Source organism: Odocoileus virginianus, chromosome 16, assembly GCF_023699985.2.
Source record: "Odocoileus virginianus isolate 20LAN1187 ecotype Illinois chromosome 16, Ovbor_1.2, whole genome shotgun sequence".
NCBI classification, from domain to species: Eukaryota; Metazoa; Chordata; class Mammalia; order Artiodactyla; family Cervidae; genus Odocoileus; species Odocoileus virginianus.
Window position 1 is genome coordinate 2708650 of NC_069689.1, and position 25945 is coordinate 2734594.

At 35.3% G+C, this 25945-nt stretch overlaps 1 protein-coding gene across 8 annotated transcripts in view; it reads left to right on the forward strand.

The window, feature by feature from the left end:
• Positions 1-25945, forward strand: part of SCAPER (S-phase cyclin A associated protein in the ER) — a 400938-nt gene that overhangs the window by 152277 nt on the left and 222716 nt on the right. For all 8 annotated transcript variants that reach the window (XM_020886983.2, XM_020886986.2, XM_020886987.2 and 5 more), the window contains one exon: positions 17948-18084. In XM_020886983.2, the coding sequence (XP_020742642.2) occupies positions 17948-18084 (137 nt within the window). The remainder of the gene's footprint in view (positions 1-17947; positions 18085-25945) is intronic.

The following is a 25945-nucleotide window of genomic DNA, read 5'->3' on the forward strand; positions in this document are numbered from 1 at the left end:
GCAATATATGTATCCTGGAGTATACTATCATGGTCATAGCTATTTATACATTTCTCATCTTACTGATCAATTATACCTTTAAAGAATATCAAGCATCCCTATTTCTTATTTAATGCTTCCTAGATTTTTTTTTTTGGTATCATATTATTATGGCAAACCTAGTGTTGGTTAGGTTTTTGATATGTCCTTGTATAGTCTTCCTCTTCCCTCCCCTTCATAGTTTTATTTTTGCATCTAGATCTATTACTAAAAAAATATGCTTTTATTTTAGTGGATTTTGGCTCTATAAAAAAGTACCATGCTGTATGTTATTTCTTTGGACTTAACTCTTTTCTGTTCGATATTATAGATTAATACAAATTGGGAATTTCCTGCTTTTTTAAGGCACTTTGAGGTATAACTGTTACACCTTAAAATGCACTTTAAGTTTACAGTTCAATAAGTTTTGGCATATTCATAACCCATGATCAAAATAGTAAACATAATAGTCACCTCAAAAAGTTGCATCATCTGCTGTATCTTTTCCTGATTTTCTGCCTACTTCTGTTCTGTCGATTTTTGAGAGAGGGATATGGAATCATTTATTTTAATTGTTACTTTTTCTATTTCTTTTGACAGTTCAATCAGTTTTTGCTTCATGTAGTTCAAAGCTTTGTTATTAGGTTCATAAATGTTAATCATTGTTATGTCCACTTGATTAATTGACCCCTTTTTATTATCAAATGACTTTTATTTCTAATAATACTCTTTCCTACCTTGTGTAATATTAGCATAGCCATTCCAGCTTTATTTCTTATGCAGTGTTACAGTAGTATATTCTTTTCTATATTTTTACTTTAACCAAATATTTATATTTTTGCATGCATCCTTTTGTTAAACATTTAAAAGTTAATTGACGTAAAGGAAATGTTTATTCTGGTGCCGTTGACTATGATATGAGGCTGCCTATTCTCTTAAGCCCTTGTCACCACAGGCTGTGAAAACCACTCAACTGGGAGGTCTGATGCTATGAACATTGTCTCTGCTTTTGTATTGAAAGGGTGATATTATTTGTGTTCAATGGTAATATTGTTACTAGAATATTATTGAAATGATTTCTAAGGATGAGGCTTGATACTAATCTAACTTGCTGTATGTGGAACCTTAGAATTCTGCAAAGACATCTTCCATTATAAGCCTTGGTTCAATACAACTAAACCATTCCCTGCTGTAGTACTGAGCTCAGACCTCTCCCCATCTTCACAGCATGATAAATTAATAAGCTTGTTGAACTCTAGGCTTTTCTTTGAGTCATCTGTTAAACCTCAGATTAGATCAGAACGGAACATCAGAATCTGAAAAAGAAGTCTTTACCTCATTTATCATCTCCACCTACCAGAAAACTGATGGAGTATTTGTAATTGTCACTGAGTGGCAGGGGGACAGATGGTGGACTATCATTCTATCACAAGATGGCCTTTTCTCTTTTACATGGTGTCTGTTTCACAGTATTTCATTAGCTTCATTTTTCTCATCCATCACTTCAAACGATATAATACATAGATTGTAATAGATAAAAACATAAGTGTATCCTACACCTATAGAAAGGGACCTGGGAAGAGTTGAATCTTTTGTATTATTAAAATAGCCTCTCAAGTTTTATAGGTTGTCATTGTTGAAAGTGTTTAATTTTTCAAAATTGTGCTGCCACAAGGGGCATTATTTTGATTTTTTTTAAAAGGCATTATATTTTAGACTTTCTTAAATTTACTGTTTGACTAAATTTAAAATTTTATTTAAATAAAATGGAACTCTCAAACTTTTTTTTAAAGCGTTTCTTCAGCACCTGCTTGTGCACTCTGCTCTAGTCCAGGTGCCAGGGAAGCAGAGATAAATGTCACTTGAGCCTATCTCTTCATTTTATGTTATCTCTGATAAATTTCATAGTTTCATGAATCTCTAAACACACTTATTTAAATATAAGTGAACTAATTCTTATATATGGTGCTTTCACTTTTGAATCGTGTTTGGATGATAATTATAGACACTTTGATATGGCTAGTGCCATCCAACGGGTCAGTAATTGTAAATCAGCTTTCCTCTGAAATCTTTCTGGGGGATAACCTGCTGGAATGGCTTTATGGAAGAGTTATCAACCAAAATAATAGTTTACTACTATAGAGGTCCATCTGGTCAAGGCTATGGTTTTTCCAGTGGTCATGTATGGATGTGAGAGTTGGACTGTGAAGAAAGCTGAGTGCCGAAAAATTGATGCTTTTGAACTGTGGTGTTGGAGAAGACTCTTGAGAGTCCGTTGGACTGCAAGGAGATCCAACCAGTCCATCCTAAAGGAGATTAGTCCTGGGTGTTCATTGGAAGGACTGATGCTGAAGCTGAAACTCCAGTCCTTTGGTCACCTCATGCAAAGAGTTGACTCATTGGAAAAGACCTGGATGCTGGGAGGGATTGGGGGCAGGAGGAGAAGGGGACGACAAAGGATGAGATGGTTGGATGGCATCACCGACTCGATAGACATGGGTTTGAGTAGACTCCGGGAGTTGGTGATGGCCAGGGAGGCCTGGCGTGGGTCACAAAGAGTTGGACACGACTGAGCGACTGAAATGAACTGAACTGAACTGAACTGAACTGATAGATTCTTTCAGTCTTATTCATAGTGAAACTCTGTCTCTTTAACGTAAGCTGTTAGCATAAGCCCTTGGCACACTTCATATTGAATTAAATGTTAATAAACTAAATGATGGACTTCCCCGATGGCTCAGACAGTGAAGAAGCTGCGTCCAATGCAGAAGACCCTTGTTCAGTCCTTAGGTCAAGAAGATCCCCTGGAGAAGGGCATGGCAACCCTCTCCAGTATTCTTGCCTGGAAAATCCCATGGACAGAGGATCCTGGCTGGCTGCAGTCCACAGGGGTCGCAAGGAGTGGGACACAACTGAGTGACTGATGCTTTCACTTTTTCACTTTTAAGCTAAATGTTAATGAGCTAACCTGTCATTTATTATTTTCAATATACTATGTCTGTGAGAGTGGTACTCAAGATATATGGTAAAGTGTTCTCTAAAAATGCCATGTTGTTTGTAGTTGAGTGTGTTTTTGTTTCTTCCCTTCTTTCAGCTGCTTCTCCTTTTTCTCCTGATTTTCCTTCTTCTTCTTCTCTTCCCAAACACCATCATTTCCCCAGTCTGCCATCTCTTCTTCACCTCTCATTTTTCTTACCATCATTCTTTAAAGAAGGAAGAAACCAAGTTCCTACCCTCCGGTCCCCCACACTTGCCCAGTGTTTGTAGAAGACAGTGAGGAAATATTGTAAAATGCCTCATATTTATCGTACTTGTTGTTGTCCCAGGCAGGCTTAAAAGAGTGGAGTGCCTCATAATATTTTAAGAATTTAAGAGAAAACATTATTTGTTTCTGAAATTGATTAATATCATTGGATTTTAGGTTACAAAGTTGAGAAAGTACAGGATGAGGTTGAGAGAAAAATGTTTTTACAAACAAAATGTTGAAAACCCTTGGATTAATTTCTCATCTATTTAGATTTGTAACTTGGCATCCACCTTGCTCTTTTTTTTATTCCCATCCTGCTCTTGAAAGTAAACTTTTGGCTCCAGAGAAATATGCCTTTTGAGCATGACATTGGATTTCTATAAAGAAACAGTTTTGATTTTCAAGTAAAAATACATTTGTATTACTGTAATGAAACTGTGGTTCTTTTTATTCAGTGAAGACATATTTAAATCTTTTGATCTAGGAAGAGTAATATCCTTAAAAATTCTCAGTTCTATATTACAATATTTTTAAATAATGGGAAACAAGTTGTTTTCTTCAATGTAGCATATTTTATGAAATGTATTTATTGTGAGGTTTAACACTTGAGGGAGCTCTAAAAATTATAGTTTAATAAAATCCTATGTGTGTCATTTATATTTTCTTGCTCATCAACTATTTTTAGAACTTTGACATTGTTTCCCAAAGATCATGAACCTATCTATAGCTTAATTTTTTCCTGTCTCTTTTAAAAAATAAAGAACCTGTAGGGGGAGTCTGATAGAATATCAAGGTCATAAACTTCATTATGAATTATTTCGTTGGATATAGTAAATTATGTTAGAAAGGCCAGTGCTTTGGTCTAGTATGCCATAAAAGGTAATTAAAAGAATAAGAAGGGTATAAACTTTGATGAGATCATCTGCACAGGTATTAGTTTCCTTATATGCATTACTAATATTTCATATTACAGTAATGTTTAAATAAGAAGTCACAATTATGACTTTAAAACTAGATTTAAATGTGTGTGTGTGTGTGGAGTTAGCCATACTTAATTAGATTTTGGACTTGAGACATTGATTTATTTTATGTTATTATTTTTTATTTTGGAGTGTAATTGTTTTACAGTGTTGTGTTTCTGCTGTACAATGAAGTGAATCAGCTATACATATACATTGATTTTTAGAATGTTAGAAAATAGGGGTCTTGAGAAGTTTTGTCTAATCCTTTTATTTTACTAGTGAGGAAACTGAGGCTCAGAGAAGTGACTTAGCCATGAGTTGTAGAATTTATCCTGGTATAGTTCTCTTGACAACACAGTTTAGTGCTGTTTCCACGGCACCGATTCATTTTTCTATTCCTAAGGAGAAGCAGTGTCTCTTACTGATGCTTAGGTAGAATTAGCAGTGTCAAATAGAATGGCCAATGAAGACTCATTTCTGACTTGTTAGTAGTAGAGCAGTACTTGCGCTGAGCAGGATTCCATGAGGGTAGAAGTTGTGGTGTTTTTTTTTTAATTCTTATAAGAAAGAAGGCTATGCAGAGGCCTTCAGATGATCTTTGGTCCTGATAATTCATATTTTGGAAATGAGTCATAGACACATTTGAGACACACTGCATCCCAAAGTATATACTTTGCTTTTTCTTGTGCCTGTGGTGTAATAATTAGTATTGTGAGTAGATACCAAAAGATGAGTGTATTTTTACATAGTTATATCTATTCTTTCTGTAGTACAAATGAGCCTGTAGAAACTGTAACATTATACAAATCAATCCTCTAAATAAGTTGCTTTTTCCTTTCATTTCCTTATTAGCATTAATTTTGCAGTGATTAAGATATTAATATACATCAATTGTGGAAAATTTAAGAAAAACTGAGGTTTGCCTACTGTTAATAGTTGATCTAATTTTCTGCTCTTTACCTGTGAATATCTTAAACACTTGCTTATATATAAACTGTATTACAAATTTGAATTTTTATTTACCATTACTAGTGCTTAACACGAATCTAGCCTTTCTGGTACCATATTAATGCATGTGCCATAATTTAGGTTATAAGTTCCCTACTGCTGATATTTTGTTGTAAATCTCAATGCAATGAATATATTTGCAGAGAAATATTGTCGTACCCTTATAGTTCCTTATGGTAATTCTGTAGAAGTAAGTTATTTGAAGTTTATTTTTTACTGAGAATTTTATTAAATAGTCCAGTAGACTGGACTGTGAAACTGTTTGGTTGTTCATATTAGAATGGAGGCAGGAATATCAGTCTCTTAAAAGCTCAATTTTCATATGACCAGAACTATAGATAACTTTAAGCAAGCAATATTTCAGGTAAAAGGAGATGAAATTGCTGTATTTGTCTTATCTTAGCCAGTTCCTTGGGATTTTAAGAAAGGATGTCATCAAGGATTATTTTTTTGCAGGATATTGTCTCCTTCTGTCATTAAAATAGATGTCAAACTGGGAGTCCACTCTCTTCAGCAATTGAGTAGTGCACATAATATGTAAATTTCATTGTGAGACTAGTTCTTGGATGCTTGAGAGATAAGAATATTGTGATTTCTATTACTACTTTTGGCAAGCCAAACATGTAATTTTAAAATTCATGTGTGTAAATTATTTTTCCTTATAAGATTTTCTAAACTGATGGAGAATTTTCTAAACTGATGAAGAATTTAAAACACTTATAATTATAGACAGAATAAGATGACAAACCTTCACGTACTCATCACTCAGCCCTAATACTGAAAAACTCATGATGCATCCTGCCTTATTGAACTTTTCCAATCACTTTGCCCAAATACTATTTTGACATCAGCTCTAAATATCATCTCATAAGAGCTATTTTAAAATGATTTACTTTCTACTTACACGTTTACTATAAATGAGAAAATAAAAAATGCATCAATCATCTAGTGACAAGTTTTAGTGTTTTGCCTTATTTTCTTAGTCATTTTATGTACCTGTGCATACACATATAAAAATGCAAAGATATAAACATATAATTAATATAAATTTTGTACATAATTGCATTAATTGGGAAAGACAGAAGACTAACCTGCTGTAATAGTGACAAAAATACAATGATTTTTTTTAAAAAACATAGATCTTTATTCCTCACAATAGAGTCCTGAGGTAAGCAGTTATAAGTGGTCAGGGTGGCTTTATGCCATGTGGTTTTTTCAGAGTTATCTTCCGTTGCTATCATCCCCTAGTATAGTTCTAATACTCAGAGCTATGTTACAGGCCCTTTTGTGTTCCAGTTTGCAGAAGGGGAAGAAAATGAATGGGTCTTCAAACGTTAAACATGTATTCATAGTCCACTGATGAGAATTCAGTCACATGGCTCCCACTCGCTACAAGAAGAATGGCGGGATTTCCCTGGTGGTCAGTGGTTAAGACTTCGCCTTCCAATGCAGGGGGTGCAGGTGTGATCCCTGTGCAGGGAGCTAAGATCCCACATGCCTCATGGCTAAAAAGCCACAACATAGAAACAGTGTTGTGACAAATTCAATAAAAGACTTTAAAAAGGTCCAAATTAAAAAAAAATCTTAAAAGCAAAGAATTGGGAAATCTCGTCCCTAGCAGAAGAATTATGTGACTTGCTAAAGCTTTGTTACTGTGCAGTGTACAGTAGTTCTCTATACTGTCTATTACCTGCTCACGGGCAGGCAAATCTAGAGACTTAATCAAACCTAGGCATTTAGCCCATTTGGAAAAACTGTATTTGGTGTGAGTTCTTTCATCAAAATGTATGCATAATGTCTCAAAGACTTTCTTTTTCTGGTACTGACATATTAGCTTTTGATGCTTTTAGCTTTTGATTTTAATGGATACTTAAATCCGTTAATTCATAAATATGGGGCTATTCAAATTCTACATTTCCCTTTCACTTATTATTTGGAATACACTTATAAAGATATTCTTTGACTCATCTACTATTTGGTTACTGATTAGTAGGTTAAATTTTTTTATTTTTACCTGTTTCCAGTAGAGTGAGTTTCCTATTATCCTCCAAATGTGTCCACAATTAGTTATTTTAAAATATATATCATTATAAACTCTGGAATTATTGATGGTTTTCCTTCATTGAAAACTTTTCTTTTTTTTAAAGCTCAAATTATGCTATCTGTTGGTCAGTGGGAGCCTCTGAGAGTTTGCCCTCAAGTTCTTTTAACATAAGCCTGTTACAGTTTGTTAGTTACCTTGCTACTTGATATGGCAAGATGTTTAATTTATAGTTAGCTGTTTCATTCAGATGTCTTGATTACTTTTACTGTGAAATGATATTTCAAGAGCATAAAATATATGGGATGTGTATAACATACAGACACACACACACAGGCATGCATGTGTGAATGTATACTAAGTCACTTCAGTCATGTCTGACTTTTTGAAACCCCATGGACTGTAGCCTGTGAGGATCCTCTGTCCATGAGATTCCCCAGGCGAGAATAGTGGAGTGGGTTGCCATGCCCTCCTCCAGATATACATACATATATACATTTTGGAACATATATTTTGGATCCCAAGAAGAGAAAATGTGTCACTGTTTTCCACTTTGCCCCTTTTTGTTTGCCATGAAGTAATGGGACTGGATGCCATGATCATAGTTTTTTGAATGTTGAGTTTTAAGCCGGCCCTTTCACTCTCCTCTTTCACCTTTATCAAGAGGCTCTTTAGTTCCTCTTCACTTTCTGCTATGAGGGTGGTATCATTTGTATATCTGAGGTTGTTGATATTTCTCCTGGCAATCTTAATTCCAGCTTGTGCTTCATCCAGTTTGACATTTCGCATGATGTACTCTACATATAAGTTAAATAAACAGGGTGACAATATACAGCCTTAACATACTCCCTTCCCAATTTTGAACCAGTCCACTGTTCCATGTCTGGTTCTAACTGTTGCTTCTTGACCTGCATACAGGTTTCTCAGGAGAAATGCTCATAATCTCCTTTGCTTCATCTGACATTATGTACACAGCAATCTTAGACTAACATTACTAATAATCCTACTGCCAATGTTAATTACTGAGAACAGGTTAAAATTCTTTTCATGTTTTTCCCCATTCTCACCTTTTTTACTAGTAATTCTATGAAAAGTCTGACATACAACCGTTTTACAACTATATCTCCTTAGCTTTTAGTCACTAGTTTAGTCTTAGTTCTGTACGTATATAAGAAATATTTACCACTGGTCCTCATGTCTCTGTCTCTATAGTCATGTTGGTTTTCTGAGGCTTGTTCTATAGTAGATTCTTCAGGAAGGTCTTATGAAAATAATATTCTCTTTAGATTTTTTTAATGTTAATAACAATTTATCTGTGCTTTCTATACTTGAAAGCTGGTTTTACTGAGTATAAGATCCTTAGTTCACATTTCTTCCTTTGACAATTCTAAATAAATTTATAGTAGTCCCCTCCCAACCTTGGAGGATATATTCCAAGACCCCAGTCCCAGTGGATGTCTGAAACCATGGATAGTACTGAATACTATATATACAGTTAATCCTTGAACAACACAGATTTTAATTATGTGAGTCCATTTATACATGGCTTATTTTTAATAAATGCAGTACTACGTGATTGTGGCTGGTTGCATCTGTGAACATGAAAGGCCAACTGTAAGATTATGTGTAGATTTTTGACTGTGTGGAATCAGCATCCCTAACTCCTATATTTTTCAGAGTTCAGCTGTATTGTCTTTTTTCCTATGCAGAAATACCCGTGATAAAATTTAATTCATAAATTAAGCAAGTTAGAGAATATTGAAATTACCAGCATCACTAGTCTTATGCTTAGAAATCATTTTTAAATAAAATAAGATTATTTGAACACAAACACTGCCATACTACAATCCATGTGATAACCTGGATGGGTTCTATGTTATTAATGGGTGAGTAGCATATACAGTGTGGAAACACTGGAAGGGGAAGATTTACATCCAGGCCATGTAGTGGGATAGTGTACGTTTTCATCACACTTCCCAGAACAGTACCCAATTTAAAACTTATGAGTTTATTTCTGGAATTTTCCATTTACTATTTTTAGACCATGGTTGACCACAGGTAATTAAAACCACAGAAAGTGAAACCAAGGATAAGAGGAGACTACTATACTTTATTTTGTTCTGGCATGAAATATTGCTGTCAAAAGGCCTGATTATCTGATTTTTTAAATAAATTTTATTTTTAGAAATTATAATACTATATGTTTTGATATTAGCCACTCTGGATCAGTATTTTCAGATATGTGGTGTACACTTTCAACATTCAGTTACATTCTTTTTTAGGAAAGTTTTCTTGAATTATATTATAGTTTTTAACATTTGATTTGTTCCCTTGTTTTGGTTTTCTTTTTCAAGTGCTCCTGTTTGGTGTATCTTTGCCTATGTTTTGTATTTCCACTTACTCTCAAATCATTTTTTTATTTCTTTTAAGTATTTTTCTCCCTTTTGTCTTTTTAGTTGTCTGAGGAATTATTTGTTGTGTTTATTCACTCTTGTCTTCTATTTTATCTTCATTTCTTAAATGATTTATTTTCTTTTGCCATCTTCATTGAGTTTTGTAACCTAAATTCTGAATCTTTGAGATAGTGGTCTGTGTTAGAACATTTTCTATATTTGTTTTAGCTTATTTTGAAATAGAAGGTTACATATTCATCTTTTCTGTGTATGTTTTTGGGGGGGGGATGTTTTCATTGTTTGTAGTGTTGCTATTCTAATGATTTTGTCATTTGATCTTGATACCTTTGTATTGCTTACTTTTATGTGGAATTTGTTTTATAAGACCTTTATAATCAGTCCATCCTGAAGGAGATCAGTCCTGGGTGTTCACTGGAAGGACTGATGCTGAAGCTGAAACTCCAATACTTTGGCCACCTGATGCGAAGAGCTGACTTATTGGAAAAGACCCTGATGCTGGGGAAGATTGAGGGCAGGAGAAGGGGACGACAGAGGATGAGATGATTGGATGGCATCACCGACTCAATGGACGTGGGTTTGGGTGAACTCCTGGAGTTGTGATGGACAGGGAGGCCTGGCGTGCTGTGGTTCATGGGGTCGCAAAGAGTTGGACACGACTGAGTGACTGAACTGAACTGAACTGAATGAGTTGTGATTCAGGGTAGCTATTCTGACTTCTTAGAGCTCCTTCTATTGTTTTTTAAAAAAATATAGTGACCTGCTTTCTAAAATTTCCTAGTTCTGTTTACCTGTTCCGTTTGTACCCAGGCATTTCCTCCCTTTGTTTCTGTTATTCCTAGTTTGCTTAATTAAATTCCTTCTTTAGCAGTTTTCTTTGTGGCTCAGTTTTGAGAGGTCATAGGGCTCAACCTGGGCTTGCCAGGAGGCGCTAGTGGTAAAGAACCCACCTGTCAATGCAGGAGACATAGGAGATGCTGGTTCTATCCCTGGCTCGGGCAGATCCCCAGAACGAGGGCATGGCAACCCACTCCAGTGTTCTTGCCTGGAGAATCCCCATGGACCGAGGAGCCTGCTGGCCTACAGTCCGTGGGGTCACAAAGAGTTGGACATGACTGAGCGACTGAGCTGGGCTTAGCCTTCACAGACTGTTCTGACCTTCTTAATGCAGGCACCTTTTACTCACCTGCCATTTCAGTGGTCAAACCTCTCTCAGTTTTAAATGCTGTTCTCAGATTGGCCTGTTGAACTCTGCAGTGAAAAATGATTTCCTTTTTAGAGTTCTGTTCTCAGATTCATTATTCACTCAGACCGTTTTCCTCTGATTTCTCCTTCAGAGACACTGAAACCCTGCTGATCTGTTGGTAGTTTGTCCTCACCCACTCCTTCTTGGAGGCTATGGGGATACCTTGTCACTTACTTGTTGTAAATATTTTCTATGGGTTTTGATTTTGCTGTCCAGTTGCTCTTTCTGTTTTATATGGTGATTCAAAGAGAATCCATAACTTTATTATCACTGCCTTCATCTTCTCAGAATCCTCATTATAAGTGTTTTAATAGCTAATACTTCACAAGTAGAAATGTATTATAATTTTCTTAAATCACTTCTCAGTGTTGAAAACCTCCTTTGTGCATGTTCTTCCTCTTCAGAAACCATCTCAAAACCTTCCTATATAGTCTTCATGGTTTTAATGGAAAAATAACAATTAATTATCCTGTGTCACATCCAACAGTGCATCATCAAAAGGCAGTCTCTTTCTTACAGAAAGTGAAAACATAATGCAACCCACTAGAAGCAAATCTATGAAACCTTGAAATGTGTCTATAGAAAATTAGAAAAGAGACATATTTTAAGTCACAGAAGACAAAATACAAACAAATGTTTAAGCATATTAATATAAGTTTTTCAGCTAACAAATTGGCCGATTTACAAAACAAAACAAAACAAATACTAGGTACTGGCAAACCACTTTTTTCACATTTTCATTTTGGTTGCCTTGGAATACATATGAAAAGCCTTAAAAATGTGTGTAATCTGTAGCCCAGAAATTTCAGTCCTATGCTTTGATCATAAAAGAATAATTTAAACTTTTTAAATGCTTATTTATTTGGCCACATCAGATCTTAGTTGCGGCATATGGATGCTCAGTAGTTGTGGCACATGGTCTCTCCAGCTGCTGTGTGCGGGCTTAGTTGCCCCGAGGCACATGGGCTCTCCAGCTGCTATGTGCGGGCTTAGTTGCCCCGAGGCACATGGGATCTTTTCCCAGCCAGGGATCACACCCCACCCATGTCTGCTCCATTGCCAGGTGGGTTCTTAAGCACTGGACCACCAAGGAAGTCCCTAAAAGTTTAGCTATATTTATACTATATTATATATATATATATTATATATACATATAATATATATACTATATTTATACTATATTTCCCTAGTATTTATCATATTGAAAATAAAAATTCAAATGTTTAACAAAAAAGCATTTAGTAAAACTAGGTATACTGTAAATAATCAGTAGATTATGTTGTAGAACATTATTTCATGGAATGAATATATTTGCAATATTAAATTTAAAAAACAGATTGTAAAATATTATAAAAGGTATATACATTTTAATAAAAATGTATGTGAAGAAAAATGAATGATATACTCAATTATTTTTAGGTGTTAAAATTATAGGAGATTTTTATTTCTTAATTTTATTTATATATTTTGTAATTAACATGTGTTAACTTGTATTTTTTAATTAATGAATTAATTATAATTGGAGGCTGATTACTTTGCAGTATTGTGGTGGTTTTTGCCATACATCCTTATGAATCAGCCACGGGTGTACATATATACCCCTATCCTGAACTCCCCCTCTCACCTCCCTCCTCACCCCATCCCTCTGGGTTATCCCTGAGTACTGGCTTTGAGCGCCCTGCTTCATGCATCGAACTTGCACTGGTCATCTGTTTTACATGTGATAATATGCATGTTTCAATGCTATTCTCTCAAATCATCCCACCCTCGCCTTCTCCCACATAGTCCAAAAGTCTGTTCTTTACATCTGTGTCTCTTTTGCTGTCTTGCATATAGGGTCGTCGTTACTGTCTTTCTAAATTCCTATGTATGCGTTCATATACTGTATTGCCTTTTCTCTTTCTGACTTCACTCTGTTTATTTTTTATAATTAACATGTGTTGATTTGTATTAAAAACTTAAGTCAAACAGAAATAGAAATATATTCTCATTTGGTTTTAGTTTTGAGATTGTTTTAAAAAGTTAATGTTAATGGGAGTGCATGATGCATGCTGTGTGTGATTGTAATGTCTCTTAAAAAGAGGCAGTTTTTGTTAGTTCTGGATGGAATCCAAATTTTTCTATGTAATGTCTGTATTTTAGACCGTTAATGGATTCTATTAGATATGTAAATAGCATTTGTATGCAACTGAAAATAGTATAATTAAGCATTTCACAAAATTAAAAATGTCATTTAAAGTACTCCTTTTCCTTAGTGCGATGATAGAAATTAGATGTCAGAGACTTAGCCCACTTGAGCAGTGTTAGAGGGAGGGAATGTGGAGTAGGAAAAAAGCTCAGTCTTGCGTGTGTGCATGCTAAGTTGCTTCAGTCATGTCTGACTCTTTGTGACGCTATGAGCTGTAACCTGCCAGGCTCCCCTGTCTATAGGATTCTTCAGGCAAGAATACTGGAGTGGGTTGCCATGCCTTCCTCCAGGGGATCCTCCCAACCCAGGGATGAAACCCACGCCTCTTATGTCACCTGTATTGGCAGGCGAGTTCCCAGTGCCACCTGGGAAGCCCTTTTGAACTTGAGTTTTATGATCATAAACATAATATAGAGCCTTTTTGAGCCTTTGTTGAACATCTGTAAAATATAAACATTTTCCCACCTTTCAATAGCGTTGTGAAGACTTTAGCCCTTTGCTGATCACAGCAAGTATTTAATAAATGATAACTTGGATGGTGGTTTTACATGACTTGCTTTGTGTTATGTATCTTTAGGATATATGTTAAGGGAGTTTTCTTTATTTATGTGATTGCTTTAATTTGACTTGAGACCTAGGTTATTTTTTCAAGTTGCATGTATATGTATATTATATATACTTATAACTTAAGTAATTGCCTTTGTTTAGTGTCAAAGTATAAAGATGTTGTATACAACAGGCCTAATTTATCAATGAAAATAATCACTTCCACTTTTGAGAATATTTTCTGCCTTTGGTTGGGATGATTTTGTTTTACTGTTTTGGTAAGCTTATGATTTGAAAAATTTCTGTTTTTTGTTGAAGTGTGGTTGATTTACAGTGTTATATTAGTTTCAGTTCAACTGCGTGATTCAGTATTTTTATAGATTATATTCATTTAAAGTTATTGTAAAACACTAATTATATACCCTATCTTATACATTGCATCCTTGATCTTATTTATTTAATAATTAGTAGTTTGTACCTGTTAATATTCTTACGTTATCTTGTTCCTCTCTTACCCCTCTCCCCAGTGATAACCACCAGTTTGTTCTCTGTGACTATAAGTCTGTTTCTGTTTTATTATTTCCATTTGTTTGCTTTATTTTGGGGATTCCATATATAAGAGAAAATATACAGGATTTGACTTTTTCTCTCTGGCCTCACTAAGCATAGAAGTTTCACAATAAGCACAACTCTCTGGCTCAACTCATTTTCTAACCTTATCTCTAAAGTACTAGCCAAAAATATAGACTCCATAATCATATTGTATGGATTTAAATTAGGCTGTATCACTACTATCTACAAAACTGCTAATCGTCATGATTTTGGCTTTCTAACTTCAGGAAAGTTATTTGATTCTGTATTCTGTTTCCTAATAGTTAAAATGAAAGTAATAACAATATATACCTTTTAGTGTAGTTCAAAGGACTAAATTGATGATCATATGTAAAGGACTTACCTCAGTGTACATTGTATAAGAAGCCATCAGAATACTATTTTTGTCCTTTTTTTATCAAGATATAATTGACATAGAACATTTATGTTAGTCTTAGGTATGCAACATAATGTTTGATTATATATATGTATATATCTGTATATAGTGAAATGATTACCATAGTTTAGTTACAGTCTATGACCACCAGAGTTACAGTTTTTTTCTTGTAATGAGAACTTTTAAGATCTACTCTCTTAACAACTTTCAAATATACAATACAGTATTGTTAACTATAGTCACTATTTGTGCATTACAATCTGAAGATTTAATTAATCTTATAACTGAAAGTTTGTATGTTTTGACCACCTTCATTCATTTGACCACAGATATTGTATTAGATCTTGTTACCTTCTTTTCATCATTCATTTAACCTATACTTATTGAGTGCCTACTGTATGCCAGGCATAGTACCAGACACTGAACCATCACTGAACAAAACAAAGTCAGTGCCTTCATGAAACTTATATTCTAGTGCAGGAGATTACAAATGAATATTGATATCAGGCACTGATGATAGGCAAGTCCTATGAAGAAAAATAAAATAAGAAGATGGTAAACAATAGAAGGTGTTATGTAAGGTTGAATGTTCATTTTAGCTGAGACCATGCAAGTACCTGGAGAAGAATATTCTTGGCTATGGAAACAAGAGTCTTGAGGCAGTACCATTCCTGATAACTGTGAAGAACAACATCCTGAACTCCACTCCTATATCAAACTGACTCCTAGACGTCTCCACTTGTGTTTCCACCGTAAGCATTTCCAAAATAACATTCTACAACAAAACTCTTATGCTCCTCGTATACATAACATTTGCTGTCAGAGTGTTTGCTGTCAGTAACTTTGCACAACTGCTCAATCTAATATATCAGTAAACCCTATCAGTTCTACTTTTTAATATACCCACTCCATCCACAGTGGAGTGAACAAAGGAGAGAGTAAGCTAAGATGAGGTCAGAGAGGTTGATGATGTGGGGCTTAATACACTGTGATAAGGACTTTGGATTTTATCCTGAATGTGATGAGAATGCAGAATTTTGATAAGAGGAGTGATATGTGATTTATATTTTTAAAAATTGCTGATTTTGTAAAGAAAGATTTTGAGACCATAGAAGCTGGAAGGATATTTAAGACGCTATTTCATAATGCAAATGAAAGCTGCGAGGCCTTAGATTAAGTGATGGTGGTAGGGAGAAGTGATTGGATTGAGATTAATATGGGTATATTTGAAAGTAGAGCTAATAGGATTTACTGATGTATTAGATGGGAGCAGTTATGCAAATAGTGGCACCACTTACTGAACACTCTAAGGTCAATTTTTAATGTATATTAGGAGCATAAGAGCTATGTTGTAGAGTATTATTTTGGAAATGCTTAGGTTGGAAATACTCCACTTAAGTGGAGATTTTCAGTAGATAGTTTGATATACGAATCGAGTTCAGGGGGAAGTCTGGATTAGAGGTAAAAATTTGGGAATTGCCTCTGTGAATGATATTTCAAGTCCCTGCACTTGATAAATAAGTTTGAATAGAGAAGAAGAAAGTTTTAAGTCGGAGATGTTTAATATTTATCAGTCAAGAAGAGGAAAAGGATCTAGCAAAGAAGACTTAGAAGGTACAGCTGGAGTTAGGAGGAGAGTGTGATATCTAGAAAGTGAAGTGCAAAGAAAGTGTGTCACCGAGGAAACCAGATCTGAAAGAGACACGTGCACCCCAGTGTTCATCACAGCACTGTTTATAATAGCCAGGACATGGAAGCAACCTAGATGCCCATCAGCAGACAAATGGATAAGGAAGCTGTGGTACATATACACCATGGAATATTACTCAGCCATTAAAAAGAATTCATTTGAATCAGTTCTAATGAGATGGATGAAACTGGAGCCCATTATACAGAGTGAAGTAAGCCAGAAAGATAAAGAACATTACAGCATACTAACACATATATATGGAATTTAGAAAGATGGTAATGATAACCCTATATGCAGAACAGAAAAAGAGACACAGATGTACAGAACAGACTTTGGGACTCTGTGGGAGAAGGCGAGGGTGGGATGTTTCGAGAGAACAGCATCGAAACATGTATATTATCTAGGGTGAAACAGATCACCAGCCCAGGTTGGATGCATAAGACAAGTGCTCGGGCCTGGTGCACTGGGAAGACCCAGAGGGATTGGGTAGAGAGGGAGGTGGGAGGGGGGATCGGGATGGGGAATACATGTAAATCCATGGCTGATTCATGTCAATGTATGACAGAACCCACTGCAATACTGTGGAGTGGTTGGCCTCCAACTAATGAAAATGAATGAAAAAAAAAAAAAGAAGAAATGAACACACACAAAAGAAAGTGTGTCAGGGAGGAAGAAGTGATCTATAGTTCTAATGATGTTGGAAATTTAAGGAGAGGGTCTAAAATAATTTCTGGGAGGGAGAATGTAGACAAAGTAGACTAAGGTTGCTCAATTGCCTGGCAGTTCTAGAGCCCATTTGAGGTGTAATGTCATAAATTTAAAGTGAGATCTTGTCACCATGGTTTGTAATTGTAGCCATATTAATCTGCTCAGTTATGAGTACAAAGTGGAGAAAGAGTTAGATTTAGGGTTGAGAATTTCCATGCAGGTATGAAAGAAGAATAGAGGGACAAGGAAGTTGTGTACATGCAGGAGAGTGATCAGAAAGAGGTGCCATAAAATCCAAGATGGATAAGGAGGGAAGTGGAGCCCAACTCTTTGTACTTCAGCCAGACAGATTTCTGCTGCCACTAGCCACATTCTGCTTTCTCACCTCTGCCTGTTTTCTGGGATGCCCTACTCCTTTCTCCTTCCTGCCACCTTTCGCAACTACCAGGCCAAACAAACACAGACATACCCAATATCCATATGTTCAAATTCAATCCATCCTTCAAGGGATAGCAGACATGGTGCTTCCTTCTTAAAATCTTTCCTCATCACCCCAAGTGATCTTGTTTCCCCTTTTGAGCTCCTGTAGTACCAAGCTGGGTTTTACAGATTTGAGTATGGTATTTTACCTCTCCTGCTGCAGTGTGGAGTTGCAGGGCACTTGACTATGTCCCTGTAGCCTTAGCATTTAGCTCAGCTGATGTGCAGCAGAGTTTGACAGGTCAATAAAAGTCTCAAATAAAATGATTTCTTCAGTGTTTACCAAAGCAATTTTTGAAGCCAGTATTTCATAGAGATTACTTTTACTTTCATCTGTGTATTCTTTTATATTCACTGTAGTCTATAGCCGTGCTATGTTGTTTTTAATTATTATTTCATTTATTTTTCTTGCAGGAACACCTTTCCTTAAAGAAATATGTTATTGACATTGTGGTTGAAAGTACAGCTCCACCAGAGCCTTTGAAAGATGGAGAAGAGCGGCAGAAAAATAAGAAGAAAGCCAAAAAGATAAAAGCGCGGATGAACTTCAGGTACCATGAAAAGAAAAAAGTGAAATTGTTAGTCTCTCAGTCATGTCTGACTCTTTGTGACCCCATGGACTGTAGCTCACCAGACTCCTCTGTCCATGGAATTCTCCAGGCAAGAATAGTAGAGTGGGTAGCCATTTCCTTCTCTAGAGGATCTTCCTGATCTAGGGATCAAACCCGGGTGTCCTGCATTGCAGGTGGATTCTTTACTGGCCAAGCCACCAGGGAAGCCCTCAGGTACTATAAATATGCTTAAAAACAAAGAAAAAGTTTTAGTGCTGTATCATTTTTAATGTAAATCCAAGGAAGACTCTCTGCCCCTCCCCAAAGTTTTAACTTGTTTGCTTCAAGAAAGCCTTGAAAATAATACTGATGAGCCTAATTTATAGCCACTTTCTTTGATTGAGAAAGAAAACTGAATATCGATCTAAAGCCCTTGCTTTCACCTGTTAAGAGCTCTTCTTATAATTGGATGCCAAAGCCCTGCCAAACTTGTGCCTCCTTCAGCATACAATAGTATGTTTAAGTGTGTGTAAACCAAGCCTATTTTTCTTTCCAACTATTGATTTTTAAATGAAGTATCAAAGAAAATCAATAGCAATCAACAAATAGAAGTCTGCTGACTGTAGTGTCAAATCCCATGACTAGGTTTAATCAATTTGGTTGCCTGTCACAACAAGAGAAAGTTCAAGAAATATCTTGAAATGGAAAGTGAGTTGTCAGACCTGTAGTTTATCATCAGCCTCCAAAGTGACATCTGAGGATCAGACAGCTGTGTAGTACATCATTACCTCACAAGATCTGAGCATCATCTGATGACTGATGAGTCTTGTTGCAGAACACAAGTGTAGATCCTCCTTAGAAAATAATTCTTTGCTATTTGAAGAAAGGTTGTCTGAATATGTTGTTGCACCTTTATTCCTAAATGGTTAGAAAAAGAGAAGCCTGACCTATGGAATTATAGCAATACAGGTCTAGAATAATGGTGAACAGGTATTACCTCTTATAGTTTGCAATTTCAGATTGTATTTAAGGAAGATGTCCATTTCTTCTTACATAATCAGTCAAAACTTGAGAGTACTCATTCAAGCAAAGAATAGAAATGGCTTTTTTGGGTTGTTGTGCGGTTTTTTTTGTAGTTCCTTGAAGTTTCTAAGGATAGTTTTGCAGTATATACTTTAGGGTATTACTGACCTTCATTTCTAGTTTATGGTGAGAACTTGCTGACCTCCAAAAATGGTATTGAGTCTATCCTCTGGACCTTTCTCTTTTTTCTCTATGTACACATTCCTTTGGTTAGTTCACCAGGTGATTGTCTTTAAATATTCTCCACCTGTTGATGACTACTAGTTTTATATCTCTTCAATTGTACTCAAATTTATTGTGTCCAAAACAAGTTCCTGCTTTCTTCTCTGCATCTGCCCCTTCAAAACCTCTCCCTTCAAGTTTTCTCTATATTAATAACCAGGTACTCTATTCTAGTTGTGTATGCCAAAACCCTTGAAATTGTCCTTGACCTTTTCTTTCTCCCACGTCTCATCCTGCCTAACTGCAAATCATGTTAGCTTTGCTGTAAAGTACATTCAGAGACTGTCTTTCTCTAGCATCACTACCTCCCCCCTCAATCAAGCCTCCATCATATCTCACCTGGATTATTTCAGTACTTCCTGACTAGTCTCTTTGTTGCTATCCTTGGCTTCTCTGGCCAAAGTGACCCTGTTAACATGTCAGATCATGTCACTTCTCTTCTCAAAGCCTCAGGGCTTTTACACTCCAGTTTTCCTCTTTCTGGACAGCTCTCCCACATATATCCATAGAGCTTAGCACTGTTACCTCCTTCAGGTCTTTGCTCAAATGTTAACCTTTTCAGTGAGGCTGTCCTTCAGGCCCTGATGTATATATAGTAATGCTGGGTTATTAAAGGAAATCTTTAAGTTACAGGAAAAATCCTATAATTCTGATGGTGCTAATTTTTTTGGCATATATGTATCCTTTTTATGCTTACATACCTATATCAATAGACTTTTTTCATTGCAGTAGGATTTATATAAGTGAATGTAGAGATCTCTAATATATTTGTTGAGTTTTGTCAAACCTACATACTCATGTATAATCCATAAGAGGCTTTGCATTGTTTCACAGTGTCTTTGTGTCTCTTTCCAGTCAGTCTTTCACCACCCTTGGCTCTTGGTAACAACCACTGACTTGCTTTCTATCATCATAGGTTAGTTTTTCCAGTTCTAGAAATACATGCAAATGAAGCCTTTGTGGCTGACTTCTCTTACTAAGTACAGTTGATCCTTGAACAATAAGAGCGTTAGGAGCACTGACTCTCCATTCAGTCAAAAAATCCACACATAACTTACAGTTGGTGCTCCATATCTGCAGTTCCTCTGTGGTTCCACCTTCACGGATTTAACCAACTGGGGATTGTGTAGTAGTGTGGTATTCACTATTGAAAGCAATCCAAGTATAAGTAGACCCATGTAGTTCGATGCCATGTTGTTCGAGAGTCAACTGTATACCATTTTTGAGATATATCTGTGTTGTGACATGTGTGTAGTTTGTTTTTTTTACATTGCTGAACATACCATTGTGTGCATATACCATAAATTTTTGTCTGTTCATCTGTTAATAGACACTTGGATTTTCACTTATTTGACATTTGTAAATTAACCTTCTATCAAGTCTTTAGGTGTGTTTACATTCTCATTTCTCTTGGATAAGTACTTAAGACTGAAATTCCACACTTTTTTCACAGTGGTGGTACCATTTTACACTTCCATCAGCAACCTGGGGGAGTCCCAGTAGCTCAACATTTGTCAATATTTGGTATCTTTAATTTTTTAAATTTTAACCTTAATTCCAGTGTAAGCATAGTTGTATCTCTGTTCTAAGTACAAATTCTAATTTGCACTTCCTTAGTGATTAATAATATGTATTGAGTATCTTTCCATGTGATTTTTCACCATTCATGTCTTCCCTTATGACGTGTCTGTTGAAGCTTTTTGCCCATTTTAAAAGTTGAGTTGTTTGTCATTTTATCTTTGAGTTGTTTATATATTCTAGCTACATTTTCTTTGCCAGTTATGTGTTATGTGAAATTTTTTTTTTAATCTGGAGCTTGCCTATACATTTTGTTAATAATAGCTGTTGATAAGCAAAAGTATTTTTAATTGTGATGATGTCTGTTTTATCAATATGTTCTTTTTAGGTCTTATGCTTTCTGGGTTCGAAGAGGTTTTTGTCTGATGAAAGGTTAAAAAAACCTTCGTTTTTTTTTTTTTTTTCTAGAAGCCTTGTAATTTTAGTTTTGGCATTTAGATTTATGATCCAGCTCAAACAAATTAGTGGGTATGATATGAAGAATAGGTCCAAGTTTATTTTTCTGTATAGCCAGCCAGTTGTTCCAACACTATTCACTGAAAAGATTTCCATTCCCATTATAATGTTTTAATACTTCGGTTAAAAAAAAAAATCTCCCCTACATGAGTCTATTTCTGGACTCTCCTAGTCTACCCTGGTTTTCTATTTTGACACCTAATAAAAAATATAAATCAGCCCATGAAGTCTGAATCTACTTCTGGTCTGTTCTCTTCCATTATTTTGTTCCTTTTCACACTGTCTTGATTACAGTAGCTTTGTAGTAGGTCTTAAAGTAAAGCAATAGAAGTCTTTAACTTTGTTTTCTTTTTGAAGTTTTGTTTTTCCAATGTCTTACATTTTCACAAAAATATTAAGATCAGTTTTTAGTATCTAAAATTAAAAAGTCTCTTGGGATTTTGATTGGCATTGCACTGATCTGTAGATAAGCTTAGGAAGAAAGGATATCCTGATAATTTTGGATCTTCCAATTCATGATAAGATATGTATCTGCATTTGTTTAGAGCTTATTTAATTTCTCTAGTAGTTTTTTGTAATTTTCAGTTTAAATGCTTTACAAATACTTTATTAAATTTATCCCTAATATTTTAAGTTTTTGTTGCTATTGAAAATTGTATTTGCAATATTTTTTGTTGTTAGCATATAGACAGAATTACTCTTTGTATATTCACTAGATATTGGGACCTTTCCAAATAGACTTATGAGCTCTAATAGTTTTATAAATTTATAAGATTTCTTTATGTACATAATACAGAATAAAATCAGTTTTGTTTTTTTCTACTTATTATACTGTTTATTTTTTTCTATTGTCTATTGCACTGTGTTGCACCTTCTACAAAATATGGAACAGAAGCTTTGGTGTTGATCTTAGGGAGAAAGCAGTAAATTTTTCACTTTTACGTTATATTAGCTGTAACACCCTACCTTACAATTTCTGAAGATGTCATTTCTCAGGTGGAGGGAGCTTTATTCTATTCTTAACTTCCTGAGTGTTTTTTTCTTAGATTGACATATCATATTCTCAAATGCCTTTTCTACATCTATTGAAACACACTCTTTCATTTTCTCAGTTGGGTGCATTATGTTGACTTGTTATGACAGCATTATTGAGATATAATTTGCATCCTATTCCCATGTAGGGTATGTAACTCTATACAGACTTTTGAGTGTTAAGTCCACCTTACACTCTTTTAATAAACCCCATTTTCTCATTATGTGTAATTTTTTTAATATTATTGGATTAAGTTTGCTAACTGTTTATAAAAGATTGGTACATTTATGCTCGTGATGTGTGTCGATCTGTAGTTACAATGTCTTTCTTTGGTTTTGTAATCAAGAGAATGTTGGCTTGCTTAAGTGGCTTGAAAACTATTTGTCTGTGTCTGCTGTGAGTTTCTATAGGATTAGAATTAGTTTCTTATTTAAATTATGTATATAATTCATCAGTGAAGTCATACTTTGTATTTCTTCTTCAGTTTTGGTATTTTGTGTCTTTCAAGTAGTTTGTCTACTTCATCTCAGGTGTTGAATTTATTAACACAAAGTTTCATACATTATTCCATTATACTTCTGATTTCTAGTCCTGCACATAGAAAGCTTGGAAATCACCACTCACTCCATCCTAACAACAGGTAAAAATGTGAAAAAAGTGAAAAGTCAGCAACTCTTCTTAGATCCATAAGATACATGAAGTAACAGTGTAGGATGCAGTCTTCCAAATTGGTAGACAGATAAGCAAATAGAGAAAATCACAACTTAACGAGAGCAGAAACCTCTGTGGAAATCAGTACTGGGGTGGGAAAACCTGAACTATAATTGATGAATCTCCAGATGTTCAAGCTGGACAAATATGGGAGTCAGAACTACACGAGATCCCCACACTTCTGTGTACTTCACCTCTAAGAGCTTGACCGGGTTCTCAAAGTGAGTATCACAGCAAAATGCTTTTGTTTCCAGCAGGGAATGAGAAACTATTTTGAATATGCCAGTTGTGTTCTTCTTAAAAATGTCTGCCGTCCCACCATCACCCTATTACCAATATGAGACCAAAATAAAATAATAGGCCAATACCACTGATAAACATAGATGCAAAAATTCTCAACAAAATTCTATCAAGCTGAATCCAACAATACATTAAAAGGAGAACAACTAGGTTTAATCCCATGGATTTAAGGATTTTTTAGTATCCCTAAATCAATCAGTGTGAAACAACATATTAACAAATTGAAGAGTAGAAACCATTATGATCATCTCAGTAGATGCAGAAAAAGCCTTTGCTAAAATCCAGCATCCACTTATGATTAAAAAAGAAATGCTCTTCACTAAGTGGGCATAGAGGAAATCTACCTCAACATAATAAAGGCCACATATGATGAACCCATAGCTAACATCATACTCAATGGTGAAAATCTGAAAGCATTTCCTCTAATATCAGGAACAAGACAAGGATATCCATTCTTGCCATTTTTATTCAGCATAGTTTTGGAAGTCCTAGCTATAGCAGTCAGAAAAGAAAAAGGAATCCGAACTGGAAAAGAAGTGAAACTGTCAGTGTTTGCAGATAACATCATAGTATACATAGAGAAAGATGCTACCAGAAAACTACTAGAGTCCATCAGTGAATTTGATAAAGTTGCAGCATACACAGTTAATACACAGAAATCTATTGCTTTTCCATCCACTGACAATGAAAAATCATAAAGAAAAATTAAAGAAATAATCCCATTTATCATTGCATAAAAAACAATACCTTGGAATAAATCTGCCTAAGGAGGCAAAAGACCTATACTCTGAAAAGCATAAGGCACTGATGAAAGAAATCAAAGATTACACAAACAGATGGAAAGACATACCATGTTCTTGGATTGGAAGAGTCAATATTGTCAAAATGACTGTGCTTCCCAAGGCAATCTACAAATTCAGTGCAGTTCTTATCAAATTACCAGTAACATTTTTCATAGAACTTGAATCAGAAATTTTAAAATTTGCATTTTTGTACAAAAGACCCTGATTAGACAAAGAAACCTTGAAAAAGAAAAATGGAGCCGTAGGAATCAGGCTCCTTCAAACTATACTACGTAGCTACAGTAATCAAGACAATATGGTACTGGCACAAAAACAAAAATAAGGTCAATGATGCAGGAAAGAAAAGTCCAGAGACAATCTCATGCACTTGTGGTCACCTAATCTATGACAAATGAGGCAAGAATATACAGTGGAGAAAAGACAGCCTCTTCAATAAATGTTTCTTGGAAAGGTAAACAACTATATGTAAAAGAATGAAATTAAAACACTCCCTAACACTATATACAAAATTAAATTCAAATTGGATAAAAGACCTAAATGTAGGACCTGACACTATAAAACTGTTAGAGAAAAACAGGAAAAACACTTTTTGATGTAAATGGGACCTACTTAAACTTAAAAGCTTTTGCACAGCAAAGGAAAGCATAAACAAGAGAAAAAGACAGTCCACAGAATGGGAGAAAATATTTGCAAACAAAGCAGTAGACAAAAGATTAATCTCCAAAGTATACAAATAGCTCATGCAGCTTAGCATCAAAACCTAACTAGACATTTTATCAAAGAAGACATACTGGTGACCAAGACACACATGAAAAAGATGCTCAACATTACTAATTATTAGAAAAATGCAAATCAAAATTACAATGAGGTATCACCTCACACCAATCAGAATGGCCATCATCAAAAAATCTACGAACGATAAATGCTGGAGAGGGTACAGAGAAAAGGAAACCTTCTTGCACTATTGGCGGAAATGTAAATTGATATGCCACTAAGGGGAACAGTAATGTTCTGTTCTTAGCTGCTGCTGCTAAGTCACTTCAGTCGTGTCTGACTCTGTGAGACCCCATAGACGGCAGCCCACCAGGCTCCTCTGTCCCTGGGATTCTCCAGGCAAGAACACTGGAGTGGGTTGCCATTTCCTCCTCCAATGTATGCATGCATGCTGAGTCGCCTCAGTCATGTCTGACTCTATGGACAGCAGCCCACCAGGCTCCTCTCTCCACAGGATTAGGATTCTAGAGACTACTGGAGTGGGCTGACATTTCCTTCTCCCAAACAGCAATGTAGTTTCCTTAAATAAACTAAAAATAGAACTACTGTATGACCCACTACAACCCACTACTGGACATATACCCTGAGAAAGCCATAATTGAAAAAGACATATGTACCCCAGGGTTCACTGAAGCACTGTTTACAATAGCCAGGATATGGAAACAACCTGAATTTCCATTGACAGATGAATGGATAAAGAAGATGTGGTACATATATATAATGGAGTTTTAATCAACTGTAAAAAGAATGAAATTGGGTCATTTGTAGATATGTGGACAGACCTAAAATATATCATACCAAGTGAAATAGGTTAGAGAAAAACAAATATCATATAGTAACACATATATGTGGAGTCTAGAAAAATGGTACTGATGAACCTATTTGCAGGGTAGAATAGAAA